At 32.5% G+C, this 12,352-nt stretch overlaps 1 protein-coding gene across 1 annotated transcript in view; it reads right to left on the bottom strand.

Moving 5' to 3' along the window:
• ERBB4 (erb-b2 receptor tyrosine kinase 4) overlaps positions 1-12,352 on the bottom strand; it is a 1,100,940-nt gene that overhangs the window by 286,292 nt on the left and 802,296 nt on the right. The window contains exons 10-12 of the mRNA XM_024763203.1: positions 7,841-7,914; positions 6,891-6,981; positions 4,568-4,767 (exon numbers count right to left, since the gene is read on the bottom strand). Of these exons, the coding sequence (XP_024618971.1) occupies positions 4,568-4,767; positions 6,891-6,981; positions 7,841-7,914 (365 nt within the window). The remainder of the gene's footprint in view (positions 1-4,567; positions 4,768-6,890; positions 6,982-7,840; positions 7,915-12,352) is intronic.

Here is a 12,352-nt window from a genome sequence, read left to right as displayed (position 1 = left end):
CATTCTATCAAACATTTAGAAAACAGCTAACACCCATTCTTCTCAAATTCTTCAAAAAATTGCAGAGGGAGAAACACTCTCAAATTCATTCTATGAAGGCACCATCACCCTGATACCAAAACCAGAAAAAGGATACCACAAAAAAAGAAAATTAGAGACCAATATCACTAATGAACATAGATGCAAAAATCCTGAACAAAATACTAGCAAACAGAATCCAGCAGCACATTGAAAGGATCATACATCATGATCAAGTGGGATTTATCCCAGGGATGCAAGGATTCTTCAGTATATGTAAATCAATCAATGTGATTCACCACATTAACAAATTAAGGAATAAAACCCATATGATCATCTCAATAGATGCAAAAAAAGCTTTCAACAAAATTCAACACACATTTATGATAAAAACTCTCCAGAAAATGGGCAGAGAGGGAACCTACCTCAACATAATAAAGGCCATAGGGCTTCCCTGGTGGCACAGTGGTTAAGAATCCATCTGCCAATGCAGGGGACACAGGTACAAGCCCTGGCCCATGAAGATCCCACATGCTGCGGAGCAACTAAGCCCATGAGCCACAACTACTGAGCCGGCGCTCTAGAGCCCGTGAGCCACAACTACTGAAGCCTGTGCACCTAGAGCTCATGCCCCGCAACAAGAGAAGCCACTGCAATGAGGAGCCCGCACAACAAAATGAAGAGTAGCCCCTGCTCGCCACAACTAGAGAAAGCCAGGGTGCAGCAACAAAGACCCAACACAGCCAAAAAAATAAATAAATTAATTTAATTTAAAAATAAATAAATAAAAAATAAATAAAGGCCATATATGAAAAACCCACAGCAAGCATCATACTCAATGATGCAAAACTGAAAGCACTCCCTCTAAGATCAGGAACAAGACAAGGATGTCCACTCTTGCCACTCTTATTCAACACAGTTTTGGAAGTCCTAGCCATGGCAATCAGGGAAGAAAAAAGAATAAAAGGAATACAAATTGGAAAAGAAGAAGTAAAACAGTCACTCTTTGCATATGACATGATACTATACATAGAAAAACCTAAAGATGCCACCAGAAAACTACTAGAACTAATCAATAAATTTGGTAAGGTTGCAGGATACAAAATTAATGCACAGAAATCTGTTGCATTCCTCCACCAACAGTGAAAAATCAGAAAGAGAAATTAAGGAAACACTCCCGTATACTATTGCAACAAAAAGAATAAAATACCTAGGAATAAACCTGCCTAAGGAGGCGAAAGACTTGTACTCAGAAAACTATAAAACACTGATGAAAGAAATCAAAGATGACAAAAACAGATGGAGAAATATACCATGTTCTTGGATTGGAAGAATCAATATTGTGAAAATGACAATATTATCCAAAGCAATCTACAGATTCAATGCAATCCCTATCAAACTACCAATGGCATTCTTCACAGAATTAGAACAAAAAAATTTTACAATTCGTCCATTGTTTTGTTTTCTAACAATGATAAAAGCACTATTATAGTTAAAAAATAAAATTATTTCAATTTGAAAGGTAATTATGAATATAGTTTCTCTCATTTTTATGGTGGTTTTAAGTGTATATGTGCAAATATTTTAAAAATAAAGATGTCTGAGTTCAAATGTAATTCAGATTACGAAGGTTTGTTGTTGTATTTATCTCTTCACTGTTTATATTCTGGTGTTAAAAATTTATGCTTAACTATTTAAAGAAACTTCAAATACTTTTATAAACCTACTATAAAACTCCTTCCAACCAGCACTGTTTTGTCCCTACCACAACCATACAAATAAAGGAGGTAGAAAATGTTCCAGCTTTTCATGTCCTAGAGTTTCTCTCAATCTCAGTCTCTTCAAACCATAAAGACATCTGTATGTCTGCTTTGAAAATTTTGACTTAAAAGAGTAAGATTGCTCAAGCTATGGTCACACTTTATAGACGAGGTGAGGTTTTTCTTTTATTGTCATTGCTGTTTTAAATCATGTTGAACTCCAAAAAACACTTAAAAATCAAGGTTGATTTTTCTTTTAAGCTACCAAGCCAATATACAGATTTAGAGGAGAGTATTTTATGGTGACTGTGTGTTTGTGTTTATGTGTGTGAATGCATGTGTAAGTGTCCGAGGGTTGTGTACATGTGTATGTGTTGTGTGAGCATATGAATACACACCTTATGCTGTACGTCTGTGTATCCAGATGTCTTGTAATGAATATGTGTGTGTGCTCATATATGTCTTGTGTGTGGTATATTAAGAAAGAATGTCTAAAAATGCAATATTTAAGTACATTTAAAATGAAGCAAATATTTGTTTTCCTCTTTGCAGATAATACTATGGATGATAAAATGGCCTTAATCACATGTGGGCGGCCGTTGTAGGTTCAGTGTAAACATCAGCAGCACATCTGAAGTCAAGTTTATAGGATAATTACATTTCTGAAAATGCAGGATCCAGTGTACTATGAGACCGAAACCCAAATTTTGATAAATGGATTTCATGCAAAAATTGTTTACTCTAAGATGTTAAAAATGAAAAATTATATGCTTAATATTAAATTATAGCACCACAAAACTGCTTTCTTCTAATTGCTTCATTTCTTCCTGAAACTGTAAAGTCAACTATAAAATATGTCATGGTTTGAAAAGTGGATAAACCTCCAAGAGACCTAACACTGAAAGTTGAAGAAAATGTTAGATTTTTAATTTATTAATATTATTTATCTTCTTTTGTTTTTTTCAAAATTTTAGAAGTCTTAAAGAGATATGGAATAATTACATAAATTTTTCCTATCTTGCTTTTTCACAGTTAATTTCTTTCCACATTTTCTTTTCCCATTTGCTTTTTATTCAGGTTTACAAAAGGTAAAAGAAGGGATTTGTGAAATGATTAAATGAGTTAAAGAAAAAGAATGTTTTTCTCTCATTCTTTTATTGTTTCTTAGTTTTGTTTTGTTTTTTTTGTCTTCATACCTAAATCTTACCTTTAAAAGGTAGAGGTACTATTGTTTTATTTTCATTTTGTTTCATTTTTTGAAGTAAGTGAAAGAAAAGGAGAGTATAACCCTAACTTAGGGAAATATTTATAAGTTAGTGTTGAAAAAGTTTCTATTTTATTTCCATGAGTAATCTACTTTGTCTGGGGCATGTACAAACACAAATATAGTATTGTGGGATAAGAAGCTTAAGTAGAAAAAAAAAAAGCAAGCTTTCTGTCAGGTTTCAGAAATGTTTAAAACCAAGGAAACAATCTAGGCTCAATGAAAGGATAAATCTCATTCAATGTGGACATGTATATTTTGATATATAACAATATTTTATATTTCTTGATTCTATGAAGAACAGAAGAATATATAAGAACTTAAGTTCACTCAAAACAGGAATCTCATGTTGCAATAGGTCTCTTTTCTCTGGAAAATACTTTTCAGGATCCAAAAGAGCTAAAATGTGAATTCCTCACAAATTATAAGCTATATTTTATAAAAATTGCTAGCCTGAGCTGCCTTAAACCCTTTCTGGTACAAGGTGGGGTATAAATTAATTAATTAGTTCATGGACTACTTGGTAAATTTAAATCATGTTGGCCTCTTAAGAGTTTACATTTTTTAAGAAGTCCTATACTATTCATTCACGTACTTAATGAACTTAATCATTATGTATGTATACCCTTGTGATTGTTCCAATGGTGAGATTAAAGAAGCAAGAAGACTTCCTAAGAGCAAAATGTTTCTTAAGAAATGTGACTTTTAAAAGGACTGACTTATCATGACCACAACAAGAATATACATTTGTAAACAGATTCTTTGAATTCTAAGTCATTTTATTTTGTATTTATTATAAGTAAGTCACTACTATATGCATAGTAGTAGCACTTATAGGATGCAGAATAAAGTAATACCCAGGAGAAAAACAGGGAAGAATTAAGTATTAATCATTGGAGTATCAAAGTATAAGATGGGAATGACTTAGTTATATCCTCATGAAAACATTATTTGCTTCTGTGTAACAAAGAAGTGATGGAATGGATTAAAAAGTAGTAAAATACGTGAAAAAAGAGATCACTCCATGCCTACAAAAACACATTTATGAAATGAAGTTTAGCAAACTACTGGAACAGCATTTTTACACATTTCAGAAGAACACGTCTTTTTTTTTTTTCACCACTCCTAAATGGCAAATACTTTGTTATTCTATGTTATCAAATTCTCTGAAGCAAAAAATAAACAGAAAATTTAATAGAGTGGATTTCCATAAATTGATTGGATCCAAGGAATTACCCAGGATGCTTATTAAACATTTAGATTCCCAGGCTCCACTTACACCTATTGAATCTAAATCTCCACAGGAGGGTTCTTATGATTAGGCAAGATTTGAGAATATGAAATACATTATAAAAACATGCAATGTATTATAAAAAGTTACCCATTTGATTATTTTATACCAACCTTTTTTAAGGGTTGAGTAACAGACAACAACAATTCTGACCCACCACTATGTTTGTTTGGTCCAATGAGAAAAATAATGTTTAAAGTTTCTAGATTTTTAATGTTTGGGTAATGTACTTACTACAGTTTTCAGCTTTCCTGTTGTCCCGGATCACTATTCTCTGGTTGATTGTGCTAAAGAGCGTTGTCCAGTTAATGGTATGATAATAACACAGGTTGCTGTTGTCAGTGATATAGATGTTTCCTGCACTGATTTCCTTCAGGGATTGGAATTGCAGAGAAGTGATTCCCTGTTGCTTGAGGATAAGCAAGGAAAGGCCACTAAAGAGAGGGTAGAGGAAAAAAATGGAACAGTAATAATTGTTTTCTGGCCATGACATGCATTCTTGAAGTAAAATAAGGATGTCATATCTTACTCCAAAAAGAATGTTAATAGAGTGTAAAAAAGATTGAATTAAAAAACCTGAGATACAAATACTATTTTTTTTTTTTTTCGGTACACGGGCCTCTCACTGCTGTGGCCTCTCCCGTCGTGGAGCACAGGCTCCGGACGTGCAGGCCCAGCGGCCATGGCTCACGGGCCCAGCCGCTCTGCGGCATGTCGGATCCTCCCGGACCAGGGCACGAACCCGTGTCCCCTGCATCAGCAGGCGGACTCTCAACCACTGTGCCACCAGGGAAGCCCACAAATACTATTTCTTTACATGCTATATGCTGACTGTTTTAAAAGTAATCACTTGAACCCCCCCAAAAAAGCCCATCTTTTATAATTATGAATATCAATGATATCTCTGTCTCTGTCTATATATGTACCACTGACGTATCTGCTCACTGCCTTCCCTCCTAACCCCTGAATCTTAAGGTCCTCAAGAATTAAATCCTCAAGAATTAAATTAAGACTAAATAATTAAATAAATGTTTATGGGGTGACCGTTCATCTACCCAAAGTAAGACATTAATTCAACTCTAACTATTTAATAGATTTAGACACACTTTCAGAAGTAAATATCTCAGAGAATGACCATATTTAGCTTTAATTTATACCTCAGAAACCAAAGCATTAATTGTAATACTTGAAAAATGTATAAGGATAGGAGATGTTAAAAATTAAAGAGAAGAATAAAATTAAACTAAAATAAAAAAAAATACTCAGAAGGCTTGGACAAGTGAGAAAGCATCTCTAAAAGTTAAATAACAACTACACTGTAGAAACAAATTATCATTTCAAGGATGTTGTTTTCTCAACATAGTCCACTTTGTAATTAAATTATTTGTCCATTTTCTAAAGACTAAATGTGTTTCCCACATTTCAATCAACTTATGAACATTATTTTATATTTTGGAAATCAAAACTGTACTCTAAATTTGCTTTGCTTTTAGTACTCAGATTTTTTTTCATGTTTTATATATACACATGCATGGAGAACTATAATATACAGATATAAAACGTGTATGTGTACCCAAATGGGATGTAATTCACTCTCTCAAATCTTTGTTCCCATCATAACCATCCTTAGTTGTTGATTACAATGTGAGCATAATAATGCCTTTACTTAGATTTATAACACTTTATTCAATTGGCTCCATATAGCACTTGAATAGATTATATCTCTCAACTATCCTTTTTTATTAAGCACTTTTCCCCTTTACATTTTAGAACCTCTTACAGATATACCTGTTTTAATAGCAAAATTCAATGGACTTCCTGTGAACCATTATTATAGAATATTTAATGACAGTATTGACTTCAGGCATCTTTCAGATTTAAGTAGAAAAATTATCAAGGTCTCCTTATATAAATAGACTTTTAACGGTTCATAAACAATAATTTTGTGCAGATGAAATCTGAAGTAAAATAAAAACAGTGGCTTAATAAATATTAAAACATATATTTTTCTTATGTGAATAAAAATATTGACATTAGAACTTTGGAACAGTATCCTTCTGAGCCCTGATTATCTGTCCATTATTAACCAGCACTGCATGTAGCATAGTGGACCAAATTCTAAAATATCAGCGCGGTGATGCTTTGTTCAAATGATAGCTCCAGAGACAAAACGAGAATCTCCTGGAAAAACAGCATTTGTATCCCATACACCGAAGTCATTACAAAGTCATTCAAGTCTATCTTTTAATTATGATAACATATGATCAAAAAGAAGGTTCGGTTTTATGGTTCACATCATGTACTCCACAACTGCCAAACACTAATATTACTTTAAGTGACAGGCAGTTGAAACACTAAAATTACTTTAAGTGACAGGCAGTTGATAAATCAAGTTGTATACTTTAAAGCACAATCAGGGGTATTTTTCATTGAATTTTCCTTTAAAATTTAAAGTGGAAAATCAGTATTTCTAGAATCAGTAAATCAATGAGTCTGATGGCTATGACATAATGGACACATGATTCAGAGACCTGTAACTTTGAATATATACACCTACCTATAGAGTACTCTTCCACCAATCGTCACCAGGTTAGAAAAAACACTAAAGTCAGTCATGTTTGGGGGCCATGATTGTATGTTCAAGAAACCTACAAAAGATAAGGGCAGTAAAATAATTCAGAATATCATTGTCTCAGTAACAGTGTTTAATACCAATTATTCTTAAAATATGATGAAAATGGGAGGTAAGGAAAAGGCAGCAAATATTCCTATTTTTGAACCATTCTGTATCATATTTCTTCTTCCAATATTCAGTGTCTTACCCCAAGTTTCTGGGCTACAATACTCAATAGATGATGAATGTCAAAATAATGAACACCAAGAATATATACATACAGAATCATATAAGTGTATGGTTTAAAGATTTAAATGATTCTTAACTTGATTTATTCTTCTAAATGGAAAAATTATTTAGTCTAACTAGACAAAGAGTTTAATTTCTCTGAAATCTTTTCCCACCTTATCTGTACATTTACAACATCAGCTGTCTGTCTTGCATTCTAAGACATTTATGTATATAACTAAGCCTCCTTATTTGATTTTACATTCTTTGATAGCAAACCCATGTCTGATTCATGTCTATGGGCCCCATATCATCTACTATGACAGCTCTGAACATATCAGGTCCTCAATAAACATGTGCTAAATGAATCCTACCTGCCACCCATCCTCAATAGTACTTGTGAAAAGTAAATAGAAACACATTGATTCAAAGATCCACTGACATTTGCAAAAACAGTAACATCAAAATTTCAAGGATTTTTTTTTTTAATTCCACAGATTTCAAAATGTGCACAGATGCTAAGGAACTAAGACACCCATCATTTAAAATAATACGTGTTTTCAAAACTAGAATTTGCTTTGAAAATTCCAATACTATGTAATATTTTTAACAAAAGACTAAAATTCACATAGTTCATAGCACAACAAACTCACTTTAAAAATTACCTGTTATCTCTCGGACTGTCCGAAACACGTTCAGTTTCTCTGGGTCTATGGCTTCAATTGCATTGTAAGGGTCCCTAGGGGGAAAAAAAAAAAAATGAAGCTGAACTTAAAATTAGATAAAGGGGTGAAAATATGAGAAATGTGACAAAAATTATTTCATTCCAATTGAATTTTAATTAGCAATAGGAAGGTTAGCAATGTTTTATCCAGATTTTCTATGCTAGATGTGGAAGGGGATTAAAAGGTACTTTCAGGAAATTTTGATGACACAGATTATGAGTTCTTCATTGAAGGCTATTCTAGATCCAGAGGAACGGTTCAATTTGACTATCCTGAATAAACCTCCAAATATAGCAATTCCATTCATTAACCACTTTATTTTGCCTTTAAAAGTTTATTCTCAATTGGAAAAATATATACTGCAAATAAATTATGTTATGGTGAGAATAATTGCCTTTTGGGTTCCTCAAAGTGTACTAAATTGCTAACAGAACCTGTAATTTCATAAGAAAGGTGAAAACAAATACAGGAAGTAAACTTTTTTATTTTTCTGTATTTTCACATTTATCTATCAGGGCAATCTTGTTCCTATCTGTTTATTTATGTTCACTTTCATATGACAGGAACTATTTGCTTCCCTCTATATGAATCATACTAACATTTGAAAATAAAATTTACCACAAATTTAACAATACTCAAAATGTGTTGTAAACTTTGGGGATTTTTAAAAATACAATCTCCTAATGCATAAATATATTTTTTGTAATTAATGTTATTGATACATAAATGCCCTGTCTTTATAAAAATTAATATAAAATACCTTTAAAATTAAATATTTAATGGAATTTTTCAGACGTTTTCATCTTAGGAAAATATTTTTCATTTATAACATCCTGCCCATACAAAATAATTACATTCTTGAATATTAAGCCAAATATAAACGTAATATTAAACATTTCTCAGTAATTCAAGCAATACTTTCAGATTTTCTTAAGTAATATTTAGTAGTTTTTCTAGGTTTTATTACTTTAAAAGGTGCTCTGTGCTATTCTGGGCAAGTAGAAACCTTATATTAATATATACTCTTCAGAGGAAAATTAAATTCCATTCACTGGTCATTTCTCCAAGAGAGATCAAACGTTCTAAAAACAAGGAATCAGGCTCTTTTAGCAGTTTGTATGCACCTTTAGCAATCAACTGAATTTTATCCTTGTACTGGATATCTGTTGTTTTACCAGTCTCTGAGAACCTTCTTTTTCACATGGGGAATAAACACTAGGATACATGATCCATTGGAGGCTATCAGTCAATGTACTCCACAATCCCCTGACAAACGGATAAGCATATGGCCTTTCTTCTAAGAATCTGATTCTGAATCCACCGGCATTTATTCATCCTGGCATTAGAGCCTTGAAAACATTCTCTATTAGTTCAGCAAACTTGATCTCTGGAACCACCCTTTACTGGCTCTCTCTGCTTGATTCATCAGCATATTTTCTATACTGTGAACCATCCCATATCTTTTAAAAGAAAAAAAAAATCTTGCTTGATGAAATTACTGCTTCAAACTGAGAAAAACTAAGAAGTTTAATCAATACATTGTGCTACTAGTTTAACATGGTGTGTTATAGAAGGCTTGGAAACACTGTAAATGAGTGTCCCCATAATTCACACATAAACAATTAAGATTTTCCTTAATGTGACATGAATATCTTTCAAAAGCTTAAAGTCTAAATTAATATTCTAGCAAACTTGCTCTATTTGTAACTGAAGATATATAGAATGAATATCTATGCTTTCAATAAAAATGGAGCCACAAAATTAGGTTCATCATGAGGGAAAATTCTGGTTGCTATCATTTTCTAATGTGCAAAGATGTCTGCATGCACATGAAATATCAGCTCTGCAGTAGTAGAATGAACTTTCCACATTTGTTCTTTGATGAAAAGCAGTGTCTAGAATAGCTCTAGCCATATAATCAAATATTCCTGCTTTACTGAGAAACACTCAAAGTTCAGGTCAAGCACACAATAATGGGGTCAGTCCAAACCTTTACTGAGAACACTTCCAGGTTGCCACGAATGAAATGAATTCTGGACTGTTCACATGAAGCCCAGCGGACCACAGAAATTTTATATACTTAATTTTAGAGATTCAGGACTCTCATAAAATAAATTGACAGAATCCCACTTACCAACTTAAAAGTACCCCTAGGGCATTCCACCCTACAGCCACTTGAAATCCATAGATTTTAAAATTGAGAACTTTCCTAGCTAAATTCAGGACCATGAAAAAAAACATTATGTCCACCCTGTTATTGTGTTGGGTGATCCAAAATAAAGCTCAGGATAAAGAGAGAGAAACATATTTTCACAATTCCATAGAAATCACGTTATTTTTTTCACCAAGCTCATTATCTGTTTCCCATTGTCTATCATCATTACAGTCTATCATCTAAGTACTTTCTTGTTTGTGTCACACTGTGACACAGCATGAACATGCTTATTTGGTGAGCATTTTATTGCTCTAAGCATATTCACAGGGACATTATTAGACATGACAAGACATGAAAGGGGATCCTATGATAACCCTGAACGCTGAATTTTGTCTGCAGTTCCCATTCTAAATAAGGAAATAAGAATGCCTAGTTTATTTCTAGCAATGGTGGTATCGTGCTATAAACTGAACATTGATCTCTTTTATATGTTAACATTTTAGTTGACAACTTCACAGTAAATTTACTTTTTGCAGAAATTTGTTTTTGAAAAGTACACTCTTATTTAATTATGGGTTTTTCATTTCTATTAGTTTAAAGAAATACCCTAGCTACTTTAATCAAACCATACATCCTATTAAAAACTAGATAGTAGAAGATTAAGGGTAATGGAAATTAAGTGAAGTAAAAAATTTTGTTAATTTACTGAAAGCTTTGTTAATAATACCTCATGTTATTCCTCTTTAAAATCTCTCTCTTTGTCCATATACACACACATATTACATACATGGATACACATATGCCTACACATAAGTGTCTGAGACCTACTCAATTAACTTTATATTAATACTTTCCTAAAATGAAAGGGAAAGGCTTCAGAATATGTTTCATGTTGGCATGAGACTAGGAGTGCGGAACATATCATATTTCACATATATATTTGTCCTGGAAAATGCCTTATATATTATGCTTAAGACACAATAATATTAATTATAATGTTAAATTTAAGTGCTATAATTAAGGACAAATAATAATCGTCTGAACTAGGAAGTATGACATTGTAAAGTAAGGATTGCCATGAAAATAACTTTGTCTTTATTTGGTTTCCAGTAGTCTATGAGATATTATCTGTTGCACTATATGCTGTGCTATATACTAGATATAGTCACTGAGATTTTCCTCTTGAAGTGCCTTCTTCTCCTTTTTTTTAACTTTCTTTTGTTTCGGGGGGTTAGCGATTTTTAACTTCTATTTTTGTTACTTTTCAATCTCTCTCTTTATCTCTCTCTCTCTCTCCCCTTTCCCTCCTTTACTCCTTCCCTTCCCCCACCATTTTCTTCCTTTTTTATACCATTTATTAAGGTTTACTGTATGCCAGGCACTGGGCTGAACACTTAAAAAAAATGTATATTTTGTTTTATTTTGAATCTCCACAACAACCAGAGGATGTAGGTATTTATTATTAACCCAGTTCTCAACTTTACGTTGGAGTTGTTTGACATGGAAGCCACACGGCTCAATACAGATTGTCCATGGTGGAGCCGACTGAATGTGTCCCATCTCAAAATGGTAGTACCACCCATCTCCAATAGACTGTTGCCATGTAAACTAAGAGTAATCATATGCACATTTTTTTTTAAAGAGACGTTAAAAATCTGGATCTTATTTTAAAAAAACAAAACAACAAGAAACACCTCTTAGACCAAATATAACAGAAAGTGAATACATACTATTACAGTTTCTGGCACAGAACCATATTAAAAGCTATATTTTAAAGTAAAGAAATGCATTATGTACTAAGACCTACAGTAATTTATCTGAATGGAAAGAAATGCTTTGTTCTATTTCTCTTGTTCCTATTTGACGTATTTATTCATAATGTGTTAAATTGTTTTGCTTCTAGAAATGATATATGTTTAGAGTAATCTTTTGAATTGAAATATGTGAGTGATATTTTTTATCTGTAGCCCGTAGCACTAATATTTAGGGATTAAGTTGTGATATATACAAATAGATAAAATATAAAGTAAAAATATTGATATTTTCATTACAGTTGAAAGGATGCAAACTTGGTCATTTTCCCAGTTAAAAACAGCAGGTGGTTCTGTAATGAAGGGGCCCAGAAAATGTTACAATTTTTATTGCTAAAATGAAATTCATTTAATAGATTTATCACTAACTTCCCAAGTCTAAAACAGAAAAAGATGCAGCAAGGCAAAGAAAATACCTGAAAGCTCAGAATTTCAACTTACTGATTTGTTTTCTGTAAGATGCATTAATTTATGTTGTTTTGAACT

Source organism: Neophocaena asiaeorientalis, unplaced genomic scaffold (genome assembly GCF_003031525.2).
Source record: "Neophocaena asiaeorientalis asiaeorientalis breed wild unplaced genomic scaffold, Neophocaena_asiaeorientalis_V1.1 scaffold86, whole genome shotgun sequence".
Lineage (NCBI taxonomy): Eukaryota > Metazoa > Chordata > Mammalia > Artiodactyla > Phocoenidae > Neophocaena > Neophocaena asiaeorientalis.
This window is presented reverse-complemented; position numbering and strand designations above follow the sequence as displayed.